At 37.4% G+C, this 24,096-nt stretch overlaps 1 protein-coding gene across 1 annotated transcript in view; it reads right to left on the bottom strand.

The window, feature by feature from the left end:
* KCNU1 (potassium calcium-activated channel subfamily U member 1) overlaps positions 1-24,096 on the bottom strand; it is a gene marked incomplete at both ends in the record, with an annotated part of 151,565 nt that overhangs the window by 68,406 nt on the left and 59,063 nt on the right. The window contains one exon of the mRNA XM_080797637.1: positions 9,095-9,209. Coding sequence (XP_080653763.1) covers positions 9,095-9,209 — 115 coding nt within the window. The remainder of the gene's footprint in view (positions 1-9,094; positions 9,210-24,096) is intronic.

Genomic DNA, 24,096 nt, shown 5'->3' with positions numbered 1-24,096 from the left:
GTATATATGTATATATGTATATATAGATGTGTATGAAGTATACATGTACAAATTAAATCATATATATATATTTATAGATATATGTGATTTACCTTATTGATTGATTCTTATATAGGAACACCAGAATCTTCCCCCAAAGGGTAATTTATTCACAATGTATGCACTAGTGATTCTAAAAAATATGTATTAAAAATTTATTTCATTATCTAAACTGAACATTTTACTGGAAATATGAGACTGAAAATGGCAGCTTCTCTTACCCTTATAAATTGCTTTATGATTTTTTTTTAACTAACTTTCTCCCACTAGTACCTTAAATACAGAGGAAATATAATAATATCTACATTTCATTATGAGGAAACCAGAAAGTGGAGAGGCAGCAACCTGTCTGGGTTAAAACTGGAACTGGGATTAGAATTGTAGCTTCCAGAAGAGGGGTCAGCCTCATCTGATGGACAGAGGCTCCTGCAACAAAGAAAGCCCAGCCTAGCAAGGGCAAGTGGTGGCACCTGACACCATCTTGTCTGGGAGTAGAGCTGTCTTTCCAATAAGACCCTGGGAGTAGAGAAAACTCTGGGTTTTAAAACAAAAATAAAGGAGTTGTTTTTTGTCTTTACGTAAGGGTTCTCCATAGAAGTACATATAGTGACCCACTCATTTAGAGCATAAAATAGAGTAACATTGAGAAAAAAAAATACTTGATTTCCACATGTCTTAAGGAATGTGACTATTGCTTAAAGACAGGTGGGTTTGTAAATAAAAAAGGAACAGTGATTACTCAGCTTGTTTTGTGGCTTTGGGGAGATTAGAGTAGGTTTTCAAGAAGCCAGGTTATTTAGTTTACTTTTTAGCACTATCTGCAGCAATATTTCAGAGTGAAATAAATAAAATATCTGTTCCTTTTCATTTGGCAGCAGCAAAGATCTCAGGAAAAAAAAATAAATAAGAAATATGTAATCCCCACGGTGTAATCCCAGGGTATGGAAACTCACTTCTTTTAAATACCTCCCTCTGGCATAATTGACTTTTCATATGCATTTTAATAATGGTATTTCAGCAGGTTGCAAGGGAATTTTTTTCTTCAGTTGTTGTTGTAAATTATGGTTTGGAAAAAAAAGTGTTATAAATCTAATTGCATTTTCACTTATATTAACAAGTCAGCACAATCTTCCAGCATGTTTACCAAGCAATTCCAATATTTACAGCTGACCTAATTGGTTGTGGGGTAGAAGCAATGAACAATATTTTATTGTCCTTGTAGCTGCGCATGCGCTGAAGACAGCTGTGGCAGTGTGCAGCTACCCAGCAACCCTGAGGTTTTGCCTGCCCTAGTGTGCCTTTGTCCACCAGCTGAACAGAACAGCATACAGGGAGACAAAGGAAAGTGAGTCCTGGAGTGGAGAGGAGAGGAATTTGTTAAAGATGCCTTTTCTCAATCTTCTCTTGACAAGAAAGACTTCCCAATTATTTGGGGGCTGTTAAAGACTCAGAATGAAGCTGTTCTTGGCAAGTTTGGATGAAAAGTTAAAAATAATAGCATGAAAGTCAACAAGGTATTGGGTGAACATCCTTGATATTTGATGCTGACTTGAGGACAATTATGGGCCTGTCTTTGACTTTCACTATCAAAGCCACCATGGTCTTTAGGAGCCTAGTGTGGGACTAACATAGGTTGCATTCTGATATTCTAACATTCTTGGGGAAAGAGGTAAAAAGGCAATTGTTCCTACCAGACAGAGACCATATTGTCTCATGGGGAGACAGGAACTGGGTCTCTCTTTCTTATTACTGAAGGTAAGTATAGTGGCCGCTCTGCCATTCCTCAGATTTAAATTGAAATGACATTTCTCTCTAAGGCCTCTGTCTTACCTACTCAAGCTATTGGTGGTAACACAGATGTAGAGTGCTAATACAATTTTAGCAGAAAGTTGCTTTGAGATAAATCTCCAGAACACGGGTTCAATTATTTTGTGTGACAGTCGTGCCTCCTGTGTCATGATAATGGCTAACATTCATTGAGTGCTTACTGTTTGCTAGGAACTTGGCTAAGAGCCTTACATTTAGTCTTCTCAGCCTCCTGAGATCAGCACCCCTTGTTTTACAGAAGAGGGATCTGAGCCACAGTTCAGGAAGTGCCTTGTTCATGATCACATACCATGGAAGTCATAGAGTTGAGATCTTATTTTTGACAGTCCATTTCTGGCATGTCCACCTTACCCGTGGGACTGGGCAGCCTTCTACTCTATCACTCTTGCAACCTAAAAACTAAAATGCCATAGCACACAATAGGCTTTGATTTGTGATTTTAGATGTACCCAAAAGGCCCTCATTGAATGTCTCCTGAAAACATACCTCCCATTCTAGTTGATGCGTGAAAACCCATAGTTGGGGGATTTCCTTAGCAGAAACCCTTGATCCCTGATAAGAGAAAAGCTATCCTTGGAAGGGCTAATATTTTAAACTTGTGTTCTTGTCAATGATGGTTCAGATGCTGATGGGGATAGTAAGTAGCTGGGAAGTACGAGTCTTGGAGAAGGGTGATGGTGGGTGTCAAACAGAGAGCAAAGAACACAGAATGAAAAGTGTGACAATTTTTCCTAGAAATTACGTAAGTCATGTCCTCATCCTTGAAAATAGTTTTACATGGAAACAGTAACTAAGCTTCCCATAATCTTCACCTTGTCTTATTGAGTTGGTCCTTTATATATGACTTTAAACAAACACGGCCTCATCCCTGCCTTTTAAGAGATTATAAATGACAAAAATGAAGACAAGCAAAAACTAACTATTTAATGCAAATAAATATATGCACTCAGTAAGTGATCAGTTGTCCCACTGTAATTTTTATTTCCATATTAGAAGAGCTGCTTCCTCAACTTCCCATCCAACTAAATCAATGGAAATTTCCATACCCGAAAGTCCTAGGAGAATATGACTTCATTTTTCTTAAGACCTGTCCACAGAGTAACAAAGAGGTTATAAAAGACATTTGTTCCTCCTTTATTATATAGCCTTCTAAGCTAGTCAGACAGCTAGAGCAAAGAAGACAGGAGTGATGGAAGGAATATGTTGAATTTTCCATGGAATTCCTCGGATATTTTTATGAAGGCTGAAGCTATTTTATCTTCTGTTTTTAAGTGATAATAATAAAATATTATTTGTTAATCTGAATTATTCACTTGCTTAATAAATACCTGATGAATTATTCCTCTCTATATAGTTCTTTGCTAGTGTTGTGGCACTTTGCTTCTCAGAAATCCGATATTTGCTTCTAGGTACAAGACAAGAACTAGTTCTTTCCAAATTCTTATTCTTCTACTTGCTAGGACCCTAATTCTTTCACCTGTTTTTGGAACTCAGGCTCACTGGGCATAAAAATATAATTCCTACCTGTGTACATGTATGTCTCTCTTTATCCCTACCCCCATACCTATCTGTATATGATACATTCATATTACTGTTTTCTTTGGACTTTGTATTAAGACTTGATGAAGATGTTTATTACACTTCATGACCAACCCATATCCCTGGTAGGGATTCCTACATACCCAAATACAATCAGTTGCTATGAGGAGGACATCTTTAGAGGTTCTAGAATTTATAAGACTGCAAACATAATTGCTACATGGACACTTAGAGAAAGGTAACTCTGGAAAATCAAAAGCTGGCTGTACAGTATTAAGTACATGTGGGTTTCTAAAACATGACTTGAAATCCTACAGTAAGGGCAAATTCAACATGCACATATGCATAAAAGAATCAAAGAACACTTTTGATTTACTAGTTATGGACTATATTTTATTCAAATAAAAAAGTCAATGCTTGTCCAGAGGGAAAGTCATTTTAAAAGCTTAAAGGAAAGAAAGGAAGAAAGGAAGGAAAGTACCCGCTCAGACAATGTTATAACCTCAGTTTCTGTAGAAAGCTCAGATAGGATGTAGAGAACTATGTGCGGTGATTTATACCCAATATTCTGACCCTGGAAAGGCCCTCAAAACTGTTCCTCAGTAGCAGTCCAGACATCACTGAGGTTAAAAGATGGTGTTTCTCTTGCCTGGATCATCTGGGGCACAGAATTTAATAAGATGTGAAGAACTGAGAATAAAACGACAAGAAGGGCCAGCTGTGTGCAGAGGGGTGAGGGTGTGAGTGTGCATAGTATCTGAAAGTGAACAGTCATAGGGACAGATGTCTCAGGAGTCATCCGTGAGAATAAATTATATAGGGCTGGGAATGGGTGTGACAGAAGAGAAACGATTTCTCCCAGTTAGACGGATTTCCCCATGTCCTTATGGATGGTACACCTCTGACACTAACAAGCTTCTGACCTGGCAGAGGATATAATGGCAGTCCTTCTGGATGGACTATAATTTGCTCAGAAACTGAAGATTGCCATTATACCAGCTGTGCTGGAAGACACTGAGGAACAGTCAAATAGAGAGGTGGAATTGCCTTGGAAAAGTATTGCTGAGGGGGAACAGCAGACTACAGGCAGATGTGGACATGGTGAAGTGACCACACCAGTGGGAGGTTCTGTATCACAGATCTTCACTGAAAACCCTGATGATCTGCTCTGTTGAGCTGATGGTTTATGGATGGTGGGTGGTAGACAGTGAATGAAATTTTGGAAGTTCTGAAACTTCAGACCCTCTCCTTCTGAATGTGAAAGAAATTGGTTGCAAAAGCATGAAAATCTAAGAGCCAGAAAAATAGTGGCAGAGGAGGATGGGGGAGCAGAACAACAATAGCAGGGACCATTTTGCACTCGCTCAATTTTGACTGTGTGTTAGGCTCTACATAAGAACTTAATCTGTTTTATCTTGATTATTTAGGTTCTAATATTATCTCTATTTTGCAGAAGAGAAAACTGAAGCATAAAGGCTAAAGAGGATGGTGATCCAGGATTCATGCCTGCTATAGGGACAAAGCTCATGACTGGTATCTGTGGGACACTTGACCTTTAAGGAGCTAAGGTTGGCTTGGACATTAAGAAAGAGAGGAAAAAAATGGCATTCATGGTCTCTGATGTCTCATGGAGAGTATGAAGATGAAGTTGATAATATATGTACATATGATCTGAGTCATAGGATACAAAGATATGGTGGGAAGGGAAATTACACAGGAAAGTACAGTAGTTAGATTTCAATATAGTCTGTAACAGTTGAATTAAATAGATCCAGAGGGAGGATCTCTAGAGAAGGGCTGATATGCCCAAAGAAGACAAATCTTTCTGTTGGAAATGGTTTCTTCTCCTGACCCAGATCTATCATAAACTGCTTGGAAATTTCTGCCTCCTCTACTTCACTTGATTAGATATCTGTCAATATGTGTTTGAGTTTATAAACACCTACTTTTTAAAAATACTGGATGGTTTAGTGTGGTTGTTGCATTACTGGTCAGTCACTCCATAATGCAAACTAGCTGTATCTAAATCTTTTCTTTGTAATATCTAATTCAAATCAGTTTTACTGAAAAATTAAATAACTGTAGAATGGTAGAATGGATAGAACAGTCTCCAGATCACCCAAAGTAGGGTGGCCCTAATAAAGGAATTGGAAATGAGGACTGAGAGGCTATAGGAGCAGTTGAAATGCATTTTTATTTATCATAAAATTTTGCATAAGTCTAACTGGATCACCGTGGAAAGGAAGAGGAAATACTCATTTTTGCTCTGTCGTATTACATGACCTCTTGATATAAAGACACAGAACTCAACTGAATAGAGCTAGTGTTTGTTTATTAATTCAACAAACACACATTTAACCACCACTTATTAAACAGACTTTTGTGTGCTAATCTGAGAACCTACCTGCTATTTATAACATTGCTTATTCTATGGGAAAAGAAAGACCCCAGGGATGCAAAGAAATATTGGATTATAATTTCGATATAAATTAGGGCTGTCTCTATTGTTTCAAGTACTAAGAATAGAAGATAGTAGTTTCTGAACTTACTGGAAAACCCACTGGTGGCCTGAAGATTACATCTTTGAAAGCACCAAGTCTTTGTCAGCAAAACTATAAATAATATTATGCTGTTTTGGGTATGTGAATGTAATACTATTAGCACATCAGAAATGGATCACAAATAGCACATACCACACATTTTACATTCCCCCCCCCATAGTGACTACTTGTCTCCATTAAGCCATCAAGTTTATTTTACCACTCATTTTTAATCAGAACATATGTTTGTCAATTTGTTAACTGGAGTTATCTTTGCCCTGTAAAAGAAAAAAGAAAACAAAAGAAGAGAAAAGAGAAAAACAAAACAAACAAAGACAAAAACAAAACAAAACAAAACACACCCTATTCTACAGCACTAAGTGGAAGAAGGTTATAATTGATCCCATTAACACTGTACTTTAATCAACTGAGCTAACCAACTCCACTGGTGAAATATCACAGAAATGCACCCACAAATGGATCATATATATGTATGAAGTGTGTAACATTAACTGGTAGTATGACTCTGATTAGTTTCTTAGAAACCTATAGCTCAAGTGAACATATCTTGCTTGTCAATTAAGAAGTACAGATGACTTCAGCATCATCTTTAGAGATGATCTGGATGGCTAACTTTCATTATCTCTGACCTTCTTTGTGGGCTTTTAAAGCATATTCAGGAATGTCCCCAGCCAGATATGGGGCTGACAGGCCCAGTCTGTGGGTGGACCATGCCATCCAGATCAATCTTCCTCTTAGGTGCTTGCTTTGGACCATTTCCTTATTTATCATAGACAGTGGAGGGATTAAAGACAATGGGAAACATACCAATATGTTATTTCATTGTTATAGCTGTGATAAAGAATAGTGGGGGGGAAAAGTCTGTGAAACTGAATGGCTACATTTACATTTAAATATTTTCTGTAGTGTTTGGTATTCATTACTTGCGGTTCCTCTATTATCAGAGAAAAAATGTGGGAAAAGAATAAATGACAGCATAAGCATGGCTGGAGCACTTCATGTGTTATCCTATATGCTGTCTTTATATTCTCGAAAACAATTTTTAAATGTAAATCATGTTTTTGGAAGAATTGTGCACTAACATAAACATAACATATACACAAATACACACATGCACAATACCAATAGCTAAGAATGTATTCTTAAAAAAAAAAAAAAGATTTTATTTATTTACTTGACAGAGAGAGAGATCACAAGTAGGCAGAGAAGCAGGCAGAGAGAGACGGGGAAGCAGGCTCCGAGCTGAGCAGAGAGCCCAATGCCGGGCTCGATCCCAGGACCCTGAGATAATGACCTGAGTGGAAGGCAGAGGCTTGACCCACTGAGCCACCAAGCGCCCCTAAGAATATATTCTTGAGAAATTTGAGATGTTATGTTTCACAACACTCAAATACACACTCTCACCTCTAGTCAGACAAGCTGGTAGATGGAATGTTCCAAGTTTCCCCCTGGCTTTCCCTTGTTGTAGCCTTCAAAGGAGTTGAGATGCCTACTCTCTCCTACCTTTAATCCTACCTGCCACAGGAAACTTTCTGGAACAATCCATCCCATCCCTTATTGACCTCTTCTTCTCTGACCTCCTGGCAGAATCATTGATGTAGCACAGGAAGGAGTGCTGCTTTATTTGGCTTCTGATTTATTTTATAGGAATTCATTTTGTTTACCCAACTAGATTGCATGGGGGTTGAAACATCATTTCTATATCTACAAATGCATCAAGCAGAGTGCCTATTTAGCACATGGAGATACTCAATAAAAACCTATTAACCTATTTCCCAACCATATTAAAAGGAAAAAATATTTGAAAATCCCAATTATAGTGAGTAGCTATTTTGCTGTCATTAAGAGTAAGACAAAATGTGAATTCCTGCAATACCATAGCACTTTCCTCCACACAGTTCTTAATCCTTTCCCACAGATTATCTCAGTCTGATAAAACGTTGGAATAGAAGGCAAGGAAGGGCAGAAGCTGTAATTCCTAGGACTTCTATATTTCCCTTGGAAAGTGCACACAGGAAGAAGTAGCACCTTAGATGGCTCAGACATTAATGCCAGCCTCACCTGCAGGACTGGTACAATAAAGCCTCTGTTAACTAGGCCCATCTATAAAGAACCCCCAATTAAACAGAAGCATGATTCTTCATATATTAAAAGAAAGAGATAAGTTACTAAAAAAAAGGATCAAGGATTTATTTCAAAATCTACCTCCTTGAAGGCTCTGTACTTACTAATTATAATAAGGAACATCTATTGAGGCCTTACTGTTGACCAAGAATCAAAGCACTTTAAATACCCAATCTAATTCAATTAATAGAAAAAACCTACAAAGTATTCATAACTATTACACTCCTTTAATGTAGCAAAACTGAGACACCTAGAAGTAAAGCAACTTGCCCAAGATCACAGTTTAAAGTGAGCATTTCAACTTAACCCTAACCCTAGCCCTCATCTACATTATGTAATGTCAATGCACAATGACCATGTTCTGCTGGTAATACAGTATTTACCTATAGACAATCACAATCATTAAAAATTTTCCTGGTATAGTACAGGTACTAAACTGAAATGTTGGCAATATATTACAAAGCCATGCACAATCAAGTTTGAAGTGATAGAACTTTTAGATTGACCCTATATTTAAAATCAACTGAACAGATCACCCTCTACCTCTAACTCTGCATTCTGGTAACCAAGATTTTAATATACTACAGGGGAAAGGGAGTGAGGGAGGAGGCATTATTTGACCCTGTTTTGCAGACTGGATAACAAAAGCAATCTCATCATCGGTTTGTTGTAAATAGGGGATGGATTAATAATAGAAATTGGGAATAACTGAAATTTCACCCCAATCTACACGTGTAGAGTGCCTGAAAGGTGATCAGAGAGAAAACTAGTACAGGACCTTTGGTTATCGCAGGTAGAAAGTATTTTGAGCCACACAGCAAGGAGGTTTGTTTGTTTAGCTTACTGACATTGGGAGAAGCAGAGATGAATTTACGTTGGTGAGGAACAATTCCACTGGTCACTATAAGGGCTGATAAAGCCAACATTCTTGTTTACATCACATTTTTTATTGTTCAAGGGTCCTCAGAAACCCACAGGGAACCAGGGTTCTCTGAGGCTCTTACCTGGTGGCGAGGGTCACATTGCTTATCATTTTCTGCTGTCCCCATATCATACAGTCATGCACTGTAGAATCAGAGAATTCTCTCACAGTGCTTTTCTTGACCATCACCGTTGTCCCTGCAAGAACACAGGAATCTTAATGAGTCGTCATATCTTTCTGGAAGGTATTTTTGAGCCATCTCTACTGACTGAGACATTTCTAGGCCCTTGGCTAGGGAGAGGGTGAGATCCTTAGCCACAGACCAATTCTAAGAGGATGGATTATAGAAATCTCTTTCATTTCCTTCTGAAGAGTTAGTGGGTGGAAAATGATTGCGAGAACTTCAATACCATATGGATGCTTAAATAAGCACCTACTGAGTTGCTGCTGTACCTTCTTAAGACATCACCCCTCTGTCTCACCCAGTGTAGCATCCAGGGAGCCTTCCTGCCACAGGCAGGGTCTGCAGCCAAGTTTGGACTCCAAGAAAGGATCACTATACAAGTCCCCTTCTCCCCTTCCGCAGATACTACTCAGGCTGCAATTTATTCTCAGTGGATACTGCCTTTTACTTTATTCTTTCCCTCAAAGGATTCATTTATTATTAATTTTAACTTTTGAAAAATCTTGCTCTTACATGAGCTGGGTCTCAAAATATTTGTGAATTTCCAAACCTGGAAATAACACAAAGGCAAATAATGTTCTCATCTGCAAAATGGGGATAATGCTGGGACTTCAAAGGGTGACTGTGAAGACAAACGCAAGAATGTTTTAAATTTAATAATTAAATGAGCCATATGAAGCTGCTCTGAGATAGAAAAAAACTGACACATGAGCCATTAATTCTCCTTGCACCCATGTGTTGGTATTCAATCATGCCTTTTTTACTCCAGGACCCAGATTCAACCTGGGAACCTTTTCAACACACTGGACTAGGGCATCATTACTGGTTGATAAGAACTGGCACTTAGTATTATGATAAGAAATTATCGTTCTGAAGGATGCCTGGAAGTTAAATGCTTCTCTTTCATTCTCCAAGGACCCTGCATTATCCTTCTGCCTGAACCAGATTCCTGGGTGATCAGAGATGCAGAACAGTCTGAGAAGAAGTTATCAAGGAGATGGACAAAGTCAAAGAGTAGCCATCACTCTTATTCTTCCTTGCCCACCCAAGTGGAGAAAAGAAACATGGCCTTTTCTTCCTGTGTCAATTAAAGAATTATCTGTGTACTAAGACTACTCTTTGTTCATGTGGAACAAACTTTAAATCCACATATCACCAGGTTTTAGACATTGGCTGGCAGAAAGAACCACACAGTATCTTAGTTTCCCTCTTCTTTTGATGTAATGCTTTTCTGACCCATTCTAATCTATAGAAAATATCAATTGAGTGAAAACATACTTCTGGAAGAAGAGAGACCTCCTTTGGATATGTGATTTGTCAACTTAAATCAGCAGTAACTGCATCACACAGGTGTTCTAAGAGCCAGGTTTGGAATAAGACTGCTCCCTACCTATAATCCTCAGATGCCTTCACTTACGTATGGGGGCTTGATGGGGGTTTTCGGATTGACTGGTGTTTCCTTATTTCCTGGTTACCTTTAGCCCTGGGGGAAATGGCTCAGGGACAGAACATCTGAAGAAAATTCTGAGTGAGGACTGACGTGTCAACTGTCAGTCTTTAAAGCTAGCCGCTAAGTACATATGATAGAAGCTGAGGTATGGAACGCAAAAGGCAACATGCCCAAACTGGCTTAGGAACAATGGAACTTTCGGGAAGTCTCTGCTTTTTCAAAGCCTAACTCGGCAGCCAACATTTGCCAGGTATTAAGAAATGGGTGGGTGGGGATAAGTGGGTGAGGCAAATGCTAGGTATCAACTGCTCAAAATTTTTGCTAAAGCTTTGAATCTTCCCTTGTGTCATTCTTAAGAAAATCTCTTTTGAAAACACATTAAAGATCTGTATAATCTTGGAAGCTTTCATAGTTATGGAAGTATATGCATGTGGGGGTCAGAAAGAGCAGCCTGTATGAGGGTTGGGAGCACCTCAGGCTGTGGGTGGACTGCCTGAAGGCAAAAGGTGAACTGGCCCTGTGACCTCTCTTGGTCCCTTCCAACTCTAATTCTAATCCTAATGACCTTTGCAAACTGTCTAAAAGTGTTCTCTCTAGCAGGTTGCAGACAGGGCAGTTAAGAATGTGCAACATCTATTGTTGCCCTTGCCCCCAGTTTCTATGCTGCTTCAAACAATTGAGGAAAAAGCAAAGAATACCATCAAAATCAGAAGCCAAAGTTCTCTCTCTCAAGGCAGTTAATAAGCAACTGAAGTTTCCCTGATTACATTCTAAAGCAGTTTGATCACTTTATTTAGTTATATTTTTATCTATCTACAGCTAACAGTATGTAAATATTTTTTCATATTTTAGGCAAGAAAAGAACAGAATGGATTTTTGCCTTACACTCTAGCTATACTGTTAACATCTTGTCATGGCTTCCTATGACCTCCCTATAGATATTTCAGAGGTTTCTGGATAAAGCATTAGACATCAAAAAGGACATGGCATCTAACATCTGTGAATGACTGAAAAGAAATAAGTCCCTATAAAAAGGCCAATATTTTGATCAAATTTCTCTCTTCTTCGAGAAGTGATACCCTTGGAAGCTATAGGAAAGCATTTTCCTCTTTGGCATACGTGATAGGACTGCATATGAAGACATGCCTCATATATAATTTCCATATAGATAGTAGTAATTCTATCCCTTTCTATCTCCTTCAAAAAATCTTGCGACAACAACACTAAAAAGCGATATCATATATTCTGGATAGGAATATGAGATGACTCTAGGAGATGAAGAAGAAGCAGGACAACAGATCAAGCCAGTGCCTTAGGCTTGCAAATGGAAGGATAGCATTCATCTATCTGCTTTTTTTATTATCTATATATCCATTCATGATCAGAAGTTTTTTTCAAGAAAATATAGCCATGAAAGATGACATGGATCAGCATAAAAAAAGAGGCTAGAAAAACAGGGAAAAAACATAAAAAAAACAGGGAAACCAGCTCAGAAGCTATTATAATCACTGGGATGAGACATGTAGGGGGCCACAGCTGAGGTGGAGATGGACACCAAAGACTGGAGAAAATGGAGCCCTGCCGTCACCTATAGGATTAGAATAACAACTGTCATGAATATAGGAATACAAGATATTTGTGTATGGTCTTTGTAGTTATCAAGTTGCTTTCCTTTATATTGAGATTCAGTGGACGTGTGGTCCCTGACCCTGCTTCAGAGAAGAAGAGTCATCTAAGAACCCCTTCTATTCTCTCTCCCACCTAAGGCCACTGGTACAGGAGAAGAGCTCTGATGGGACTTCAGAGCTGCTCAGGTAAGCCAAGCCAGGGAGACCACCTGGTACATTCATTCAGAAATTTCTGTCTCAGCTGCCTCGGTTTGGAATTCTCCTCCCTGGGAAACAGTGGCTGGGGTGACTCCTATCTTAAAGAGGTCAATTAGTCTTGGATGTTAATGAAAAAAGTGACCCAGGGATAAACCTTAAAGAGAACTGTGAAATGGGCTAAATTCAAATTTGGACCACGGATCCAAACCACTCCTATCATCACCTCCTGCCCTTGACTCCTTTCATATCCTCTTTCCAATTTCCTTTTCAAAATTCCTTTCTCCTTTAGGTATGACTCCAGGGCAAAAATTAACATTTTAATGAGGACTCTAAAACAGTGCTCAGGGGTCGGAGATTAGGGAAATCTGGACACAACTTTCCCCAGGGCCATTTTCTTATTGCTCATCTGTATGCGCCACCCCCCCCCCTCCAGTGCATACAAATACTCCTATAAGTTCCTCCTTGCCCTGGTTGAGGACCACTACTCTACAGCCTGAGGCATCTGCGGTTCCAGTGGTGAAATAGCAGGCAGTGAACTGTATAGTTAGGGCTGGAGAAGTTCCTGCCCAATAATTTATCTAACTATAGTAAGTAGAAAAACAGAAAGACTACTCCTCCTGATTTGAAGGCTAGCCCTACTAGTCTTCCTGCTCTGAACCCCAAAACATCAGGGAATGGGCTAAAATAAGTATAATCCACTAGGACTTCTCTGCCAATTCTTATTTCATCTGCATTTCATTGATGAGAAAAAAAATAATGAGATTCTTTTTAAGCTTATGTTCCCACAGGTAATATGATAATTAACATACATATACTTACTATTTTCCAGGTACTGGTCTTAATGCTTTTTATATTAATATGCTCAATTTGTATACTCTTTGTGTGCTAATATTCTCATTTAATCTTCTGAGATATGTGATATTATCATCAGCATTTTACAATAATCTGAAGCACAATGAGAGTTTGAATAATTTGCTTAAAGGCAAACAGCTAAGAGGTGACCAATGCAGAATCCATGCTCTTCACTACCACACTATGCTGCCTCTTGAAAATGTTTAGATTATAAATTTAACTGGAGAACCTCTGATGTGGTTTCAGCTTAGAAAAGTGCAAGTAATCAAAGGCAAGAGGGATTATAAATCACTGAACATCAGAATTGAAAAGGGCCACTGAGATGACAAGAACTGCTCAGTCTGGAAGTAATGACAACACTGAGACCCCAAAAAGTAGCATATTTTCCCTTAACCACAGTGAATCAGTGGCACAGTTGTCGTTAGCATTCAAGTCTTCTGAACTCTCAATTAGCATAGCAGGAGGAAGAAATTGGTGGGACTGAGCAAACTCAATTAACTCAAGAACGAAATGGTTATTAGAAAAGAGTAGACTGGGGATACTCTGCATAGGGCACTGAAACATGAAATACTCAACCTGAAATTTCTACTAATCCAAAGTCAGAAAATTTTTCTATTTTGCTATCTATTACTACGTTCTTAAGTCCTTTTGAAAGCTAATTTGCTGGAAGAACTTCCAGGTATTATTATGACTCTTAAATCTCTAAGGTCGAAGAACCCCTTCTATAGTGATGATCTTTTGGGCGCATTTTGATGAGAACTCTCTCCAGATTCAAATTCCTACAAAAGCCTACTTCCCTAGCTACCAGACCTGTGAGCATTTCATAGTACTCTGCTGCCATCGTCTGGCAAACTGAAGTCAAGAACAGCTGACACCTCCCACTATTTCAGCATCTGGGTACCAGATTATTTGATAAATTCTCTAGGACACATGGGATGGGCATGCCAGGAGTGGTGACTGAGGATCAGTGCCAGGCAGGAAGAAGAAAAGATTCTATTATGAGAAGAATAAAAGATTCTGAGAATTGTGATCACTACAGGGAAACTCAAACATTTGATTATAGGTTAAAAATCTTACTAATTTATTCCCTAGGTATTATTAAACCCATATTACAGAGGTGGGTAAAATTTGGCATATCTACAAATATGATGGCAGAGCCTTTCTATTTACGGAAAAATCTTTCCCTCTTCAGACTAGAGCAACTTCCTGCCTTAAAATATATATAGTAAGGACACCTGGGTGGTTCAGTTGATTAAATGTCAGACTCTTGATTTTGTCTCAGGGTCCTGAGATCAAGTTCCATCCAGAATGGATCTGCTAAAGATTCTCTCTCTCCCTTTACCTCTGCTCCTCTCCACTCTGCTTGCTCACTCTCTCTTTCTTGCCCTCAAAAAATAAAATAAAATAAAATAATAAAATAAAATAAAATGTAAAATCACGCTTAAAACCTTGATAAAGGGGTGATTTTTAATTTTTATAAAACACTTTTGTTTTGCAAAATGGCTAACAAAAGTGCACACATATATGTGTGTATACTGAGCTTGCAAAAGTTTGACTTGTATACTATATTTACAGAAATACATCTACTGTGTGAAACCATGCTAAATTTTCATATATTATAAAGATACATGTAGTGAGATGATACTTTTAATGTATTATTTTTTTTCTTCACTCCTTTTTTTAATGGATATTTATCCTATTTATTCATTCTCATCCCTTGCCTCAAGAAAGAGTCATACGTTATAGAACACAAAAGGAGTCAATATTTAGCTTCTGAATCCAAAATAGGGTCTCAAAGCCTATTTAATTCACAATCTTCAGACACCCATTTAATTCACAATCTTTAGACTTAAGCATTCAGTGGCAACCTTATGGACAATAAGAATTTCAGGTTACCCTCATCCTAGCTCACACTGAAGGCAGAGTTTCTACAGTGAGAGAATCAAACCAGGAAGACAAGACGCTACCACCACTGCCCAGTGCCCCACTCAAAAAGCAGATGTGTTGCTTCGAGAGAAGTCTCCAGCTCTGGAGCAGTGGGTCAGACATTCTGACCAGAAGGAGAGGCAGGCCATTAGAACAGCAAATGCTGAAGTTCTTCCCAAGGGAGCTTCCTTTATTTGGACCAGTGTGGAAAATTTCAAGTCCAAAGGTGCTTTTGAAAATAATAGTGATTTTGGTGGCAAACAATTAGGTTGAGGTTGGTAGCTTCATGAGAGCAATAAGGTAAACCATAGGCCAGAGTTTACTACAGTGAGACAGGAAAAGAGAGAGCTAGTAAGTGCTCTCTTTGGGTCAGAAGGAACCTCAAAGACTGGCCTCAAAAATTAGTCCTGCAACGGGACCCACATTTAATTGAGTAATATCTTAGAACAATATAAGCCTGAGGGTATTGTCAAGAATAATAGAATCAACAGCAACCAGTAGTACACCCAAAGAGCTGGGTGTGATACCAACGGAGACAGAGAGATGAACAGAGAGATCAGGAAAGAAGACAGTACCAAGAGCCCTTATTAAAACCACCATCATCCCCCATTGACCATGTGCCAAGTCAAGGTTACACTCTGATGAGAAATATCAGAGTCTTAATGCTGCCAGGGGAATAGACTTCAATGAAATAGTCAATCCCAATCACTAATTCATTAATCAAACAAGCAATGACAACAAGCTCTGGTATCCAGAGTTGCTACATTATATTGTCTAAAAGTCTAGTTTTCAACAAGAACAGCAAAATTATGAGATATGTAAAGAAGCAGGAAAACATGAACCATACACAGGGGTAAAAAAAAAAAAAAGGAGGTAGACAACAGAAATGGCCTGTGCAAGGGTCCAGATGTCCCACTTAGCAGACAAATTCTTCAGAGCAGCTATTACAAATATGTTCTAAGAATTAAAAAAAACATGATTCAAGAAATAAAGAAAGGCATGTTGACAATGTCTTTTCAAACAGACAATAATAAACAGATGGAAATTATAAAAAAAGAACCCAATGGAAATTTCTATACTTGAAAAGTATACTAATTGAAGAGGGGTTAATGGACTGAAGAGTGTCCCCCCAATTCATGTCTACTTGGAACCTCAGAATGTGACTGCTCTGGGCTGAATTGTGTCCTTCCCAAATTCACATGTTGAAGCCCTAACACCCAGTGTGACTATATGTGGAGATAGAGACTTCATAGAAGTAATTTAGGCCAAATGAGGACCCTGATCTGATAGGATTAGTATTCTTATAAGAAGAGGAAGAGAGACCAGAGCTTGCTGTCTGCCATTTGAGGACACTGGGGGAAGGTGGCTATCTATAAGCCAGGAACAGACCTCTCTCCAGAAACTGAGTTAGCTGTTACCTTGATCTTGGGACTTCCAGCCTCCAGAACCATGAGAAAATAAATCCCTCCTGATTAAGCCATCCCAGTCCCTGGTATTGGTGTTTTGTTTTTGCTGCCTACTACAATGACCTTAAAGAAATGACATCTCTACAGACATAATTAGTCAGGAATCTCAAGATGAAATCATCCTGGATTTTGGATGAGTTCTAAGTCCAAAACTGGTGTCCTTAAAAGAAGAAGAGACACAGGAAAGAGGGCCATGTGAAGACAGAGGCAGGCTGCAGTGATGCCAACACAGGCAATGGCCACCAGCAGCTTCTAGAGCTAGAAAAGACAAGGAAAGATTCTCCCAAGAGCCTTCAGAAGGAGTGTGGCCCTGCTGATACCCTGACTTCAGACTTTGGTCTCAGAACTAGAACAGAATAATTTTCTGTTGTTTGAAGCTACCCAGTTTAATCAAGGGGCTTCTGATTGGCATAGAATACACCATCCCCCAAAGATGTCTATGTCCTAATCCCCAGAACCTGTGAGTATTTCATGTATATATGGTGAGGGGGATTCAGGGTTGCAAATGGAAAGGTGCTAATCAGCTCACCTTGAAAGATTTTCCCAGATTAACCAGGTGGCTCAACTGAATCACAGGAGTTCTTCCAATGTGGAACATGGAAGCAAAAGATCCAGAGTCAGAGAAGGTAATGTGATGATGGAAATAGAGTCTGAACAATAAGATGTGAGAAAGACCTGCAGACATTGCTGGCTTTAAAGACAGACTGGGGCCATAAGCCAAGGATTATAGGCAGCCTCTACAACCTGAGTAAGCAAGGCCATGGATTCTTGCTTAGAACTTCCATGAAGACTCTTGCCAGGTAGACCCATTCAGACTTCCAAATGATAAAATAATGTTAATTTATCACTAAACCACTAAACATGTGGTAATTTGTTACAACAGCAATTGGAAACTAATGCAGGGCCTAGCAATAGATTTGAGCACCAGAAGAAAAAAAAAATCAGCAAATATAGGACTGAGAGAGACTACAATCCAAAAGAGCAAGAGCAGAAGACAGAGAGACAGACAGACAGAGAGACAGAAAGAGAGAGAAGGAAGAAAAATAAATAATTCCAGAAATATGTGGATCCCCAGTAAGTGTACCATATATATGTAAAGACAGGACAAATTAGGGGGAAGAGAGATAAAGGAGGGAGAAAACATACTCAAATAAACAATGAATTAAATCTTCCCAAATTTGATGAAAAATATTAAACTATATATATGGGCACGCCTTAGAGGTATTGTGGGTTTGGTTCCAGACCACATTACTAAAACAAATATCATGGTAAAGCAAGTCAATTAATTTTATGGTTTCCTTGTCATATATGTCTATGCTATACTGTGGTCTAAGTGTACAATAGCATTATGTCTAAAAAAAAGTACATAATTAAAAAATACTTCATTGCTAAATAATGCTACCCATCATCTGAACTTATAGTGAATCACAATGCTTTTGCTGGTGAAAAGGCTTGCCTTGGTGCTGATGGCTGCTGACTGATCAGAGTGGTGGTTGCTGAAGGTGGGGGTGTCTATGGCAATTTCTTAAAATAAAACAATGAAGTTTCCTGTATCAGCTGACTCTTCTATTGTGTCTCAGGGAATAAGGAGGCCTAAGGAGAAGAAGTGGAGTAGCTGGTCAGTGGAGCAGTCAGAACACATACCATATATCAATTAAGTTATATGTGTTAGAGGGGTATGGTCCATGGCACCCAAAACAATTGCCATAGTAACACCAAAGATCACTGATCACAGATCATTAAAACAAATATAATAATACTAAATAATACTAGTATTACTAAAGTTTGAATTACTGTAAGATTAACAAAATGTGACAGAAACATGAAGTGAGGAAATGGTATTGGGAAAATAATGCCAACAGACTTTCTTGATGCAGGGTTGTTATAAAACTTTAATTTGTAAAAAATGCAATAACTGTGAAGTGCAATAAAGTGAAGAACAATAAAATGAGGTATGCCTATATTACTTCCCTATGAATGTTGTAACAAATTACCACAAAATATAGGCTTAAAACAATATCCCTTTATTCTCTTACAGTTCTAGAGTTCAGAAGATGGAAGTAATTTTCCCTGAGCTGAAATCAGGGCATTAAGTTTTTTTCAGGGATTCCAGGAGATAATTCATCTCCTTGAATTTTCCACCTAGGAGAGGATCCCTGTATTCCTTGCCCTGTGGCTCTTTCCTCCATCTTCAAAGACAATGGCATAACATTTTCTCTCTCTGAATTAGCTGCCATTTGCTTTCACCACAAGCCCTTGTTTCTTGTTCATGTAGTTGAATCTCCTCCTTCCGCCTCCCTTTCATAAGGACCATTATGATTACATTTAGACTCCTCATAGATAATCCGGGATAATCTGCCCATCTCAAGATCCTTAATTCAATCACATCTGCAAAGTTCCTTTTGTCATATGAAAATAACATTCATGGAGTTCCAGGGGTTAGAGTATGGCTGTCTTTGGGGACCATTACTTACTCTATTACATTACACATCCAAAGATATCAGTGAATGCCAAACAGGATAAGCACAAAGATATCCAGACACAGACATATCATAGGAACAATGCTGAAAGTCAAAGAGAAGAAGAAAATCTTAAAAGCAGCAAAAGACAGGCAAAACTTGATTTACAAGTGAAACCCAGTGAGATTAACAGATGACTTTTCATCAGAAAGAATGGAGGCTAGAAGGCAGTGGGATGATATACTCAAGGTGTTGGAATAAACTGTCAACCAAAAATTCTATACCCAGTAAAACTATCTTTCAAAAATGAAATTGAGCCCCACACACAAAAATGATAAAGACTTCAGAAAGTTTGTTTCTCCATAAAAACAAAGAATAAACTGACAAAAATGGTCAGAATGAATTTTTTCAGAATTCTGAAAACTAATCGGCAGTGATCCAAGAACAATTAGTGCAGAAAAATGAATATATCTTCATTAAAACAGCAATCTTTGTGGTGTTTTAACTTATATTGGTCCCATCTCCAACTCCCTAGCTAATTAGTATCCTTGAAAAATAATGCCTCATATTCCTGGTGTCAGAGGGAGTAGAGCAGAACTACATTTCTTTCAAAGACTTATTTCCAAAGGAGAGTCATTATTTGACTTGTGTGGTGGTTCCCTGGATGATGCTACTTGAATGACTTGTCTTTTTTCAACCTTATTTAAACTTACCTAGTTCTAAAACCCTCTATCCAGTAAGCCATAGAAAATGTTTTAGCTGGGATCACAGCTGTGTGAGAAAATGGATAAAAGAGCAAACAATAGACTAAAAAAAGTTTAAAGGAAAAACTGAGGAATAAGTTATCCATAGGCACATTAAAAAATCCTAGAACAGTCCTGAAAATGTAAACAACATACATGACCAGGGCTCCAGGAATATACACAGATGTGTGCATGCTGAGAAGGTCCTAAGTTCTCACCTCTAACTGACCTTGATGTTCTGTTCAAGCAGGAAGTGAAGGCTAAAGCAGAGTTGACAACTGCCTAGCTGAATATTGGAGGCATGTCTCAACAAAAACACTAAATCCTTTGACAAATATTGGGAGATTTATTGGTTGCAGGTATTTAACAAGATCTCTGTCCAGTTAATAGATGGCCACTAAACAGACACAAGAGAGAATTCAGTGGCTACAAATGACAAAGCAGCAGACATTATATAGTTCATAAAAGTCACTAAAATAATGACAACTACAACAAGCAGTAACAACAACAACAACAAAAAACTAGGGAATAAGGTGGGTGAAATTTGATTTCCATAATTATCACATTTATATTTGGAATGTCTAATTTTCAACAAAAAGCTATGAGACATGGAAAGAAATCTTTAAAAAATTAAAAAATTAAAAAGAGAATTATTAAAAAATATGAATCCTGGAGTTGAAAAGCATAAGAACCAAAATAAAAAATTAGTTTAATTTGAGATCAAGTTTGAGCATCCTGAAAAAAGAATCAACCAAGTCAAAGATAGGTCAAGGGAGATTATCCAGTCTGAGGTACAGAAGAAAAAATAAATAAAGAAAAGTGAACAGAATGTGAGAGATCCTCTGGGATGCCATAAAAATGTACCAACATCCACTCAATGGTAGTCACAGAAGGAGAAGAGAGACAAAGAGTAAAAGAATATTTGAAGAAATAATGTCCAAAAACTTCTCAAATTGGATGAAAAGCATTAATCTACACAACCAAGAAGGTTACAAATTCTAAATATCATAAATTCAAAAAGATCAACATCTAGATACTCCATAAAAAAACTACTGAAACCCAAAGAAAACGAGAGAATACTCAAAACAGCAAGAAGTGATTCATCATGTAGAAAGGATTCTCAATGGGACTGACAGCTGATTTCTTTTTTTCCTTTTTAAAAAAATAGTTTATTTATTTATTTGACAGAGAGAGAGAGCATGCACAAGCAGGGGGAACAGCAGGCAGAGGAAGAGAGAGAAGCAGGCTCCCCACCAAGAAGGGAGCCCAATGTGGGGATCAATCCCCAGGACCCTGAGATCATGACCTGAGTTGAAGGCAGATGCTTAACCAACTGAGCCACCCAGGTGCTCCAACAGCTGATTTCTTATGATAAACAATGGAGGCCAGGAAGCAGTAGGATGACATATTCAAAGTCCTGAATGAAAAATTGCCAAGAAACAATTCCATATTTGCTAAAACCATCCTTCAAAAATGAAAGATAAATTAAGAAAAAAACCCAAGAGAGTTCATTGCTTATGAACATTAAAAAGTTCTACATCAAATACAAATAGGAGTCCTTGAATTTGAAATAAAAGGACACCAGGCAGTAACTCAAATCCACATGAAGAAATAAAGAGCATTGGTAAAGGCATGTTTACATAAATAAATATAAAAGAAAATATAGAGCTTTTTGTTTGTTTGTAAACTCTTTTTTTCTATCTGATTTAAAAGATGAATTTATAAAGAAATAATTACAAATTTATGCTGATGGCCACACATATATAAAGATTTAATTTGTGATGATAACCTAAAGGGAGGAAATGGAACTATATAAGAACATAGTTTTTGTATACTATAGAAACTAACGTGGCATTAATCCAAACAAAATTATTATACATTGTGAGGTTAACAACATATTCCAGGCCAACTATCAAGAAAATAACTAAAAAATATATATGAAAATAAATAGCAAGAGATTAAAAATGGTACTCTAGAAAATACCTAACACAAAAGAAGGCAGTAATAAATGATTTAAGAAACAAAAGAGTTGTGACATGTTAAAAAAAACAATAAAACAGCAGTTATAAATATTAATTTATCAGTAACTGCATTAATGTGAATGAATTAAACTCTGCAATAAAGAAGCAGAGGGGACACCTGGGTGGCTCAGTCAGTTAAGCAACTGCTTTTGGCCCATGTCATGATCCCAGGGTCCTGGGATCGAGCCCCACATCAGGCTGCCTGCCCAGTAGGGAGACTGCTTCTCCCTCTCCCTCTGCCTATTCCTCCCCTTGTCTGTGCTCTCTCTCTGTCAAATAAATAACTAAAATCTTAAATAAAATAAAATAAAGAAGCAGGGATTGGCAGAATGGGGAAAAAGAACAAGATCCAACTGTATGCTGCATACAGGATACATACCTTAGATTCAGAGACACTAACAGATTGAAAGAAAGAGGATGAAAAACATTTCATTCAAATGGTAGCTGAAAGAGTGCTAGAGTGGTTATATTAATTTCACACAAAATAGAACTTAAGACAAATATATTACTAAAGACAAAAACATTTTATAATGATAAAATGGTTAATCTACTGCTAAGATGTAACAGACTCATAGGCACATAACAGTAGAAATTCAAAATACATGATTCATAAAACTAACATATTTAAATGGAGAAATAGATAATTCAACAATAATAACTGGAACTTTAATACCCCACTTTCAATAGCAGACAGAACTATCCATTGTTCTATCAGCAAGGATCAGCAAGGAAATAGAAGACTTTAAAAAAAAAACAAAAAAACTATAACCCAACTAGACCTAACAAACATCTATATAACATTCCACTCAATGACAAAAGAATACAGACTCTTTTCAGCTATACATTGAATATTTTCCAGCATAGATCATATAATAGCCCATAAAATAAGTATGAATGTATTTAAAGGAATTTAAATCATATAAAGATTTTGTATTTAAATACAAAATCATTTTGTTCTTCAATAAAAATGAAATGAAATGAAAAGTCAGTAACAAAGGAATTGGGGAAATCCATAAATACGTAGAAACAAAACAACATATGCCTAAATAACCAATGGGTCCTGCCCCTACAAATCACAAGTGAAATTATACAATACTTTTAGATAAATATGAAAATAAAAACACAACTCATCAAAATATGACATGCCCCTAAAGAGTGCTTAGAGGAAATTTTACTGATATTAATTCTTCTGTTTATTTAAAAAGAAGAAAAGATCTAAAATCACATAACCTAAACTAATCTTTCATGTTAAGACATTGAAAAGAGAAAATTAACTCATATCAAATTGAAAGAAGGAAATAATAAAAATTAGAGTATACACAACTTAATTAAAAGATTGAACAATAGTAGATTAAAAAATTAAAATTGATTCTTTGGAAAACCGAATAAAATTGACAAGCATTTTTGGCAAGACTGGCCACAAAAATGAGGAAATACTCATATTACTAAAATCATAAATGAATGAGCAGAAATTAGGCAAGAAAATGAAATAAAAGGCCACAAAAAAGGGTATTAGAGCTAATAAAACAGGTTCAGTAAGGTTGCAGAATAAAAGATCAATGCACAAAAATCAATTGTATTTCTAGACCCTAACAATGAATCAACTGCAAATGGCTTCATTTTGGGTCATGATCTCAGGGTTGTGATTCAGAGCCTCATGTAGGGCTCTGTGCTCAGTGCAGAGTCTGCTTGAGATTCTCTCGCTCTCCCTCTGCCTCTCCCCCCTGCTCATACTCTTGCTCTCTTTCTCTCTAAAATAAATAAATAAATAAATAAATAAATAAAATCTTAAAAAAAAAAAAAGAAAAGAATTGCATTTACAATAGCACTAAAAAGAATAAAATACTTAGGAATCAACTGAACATGAATAATGTAAAACCTATTATCTGAAAATTATAAAACACCATTGAAGGAAATTATAGGTATAAATAGATATAAAGACATCACATGTTCATGCGTCAGAAGACTTACTGTCTTAATAACAATATTTCCAAAATTGACCTACAGACTCAACACAATGCCAATCAAAATCCCAGGTGGCTTCTTTGCAGAAATTGACATGTTTATCCCAAAATTCGTAAGGAAATGCAGGTACACAGAATAATCAGAACAATCTTGAAAAAGAATAACAAACTTGGAGGACTCATATTTCCAGAT

Source organism: Martes martes (assembly GCF_963455335.1).
Source record: "Martes martes genome assembly, chromosome: 2".
NCBI lineage: Eukaryota > Metazoa > Chordata > Mammalia > Carnivora > Mustelidae > Martes > Martes martes.
The sequence above is the reverse complement of the archived record's forward strand: the minus strand, read 5'-3'. Positions and strand labels throughout refer to the sequence as shown.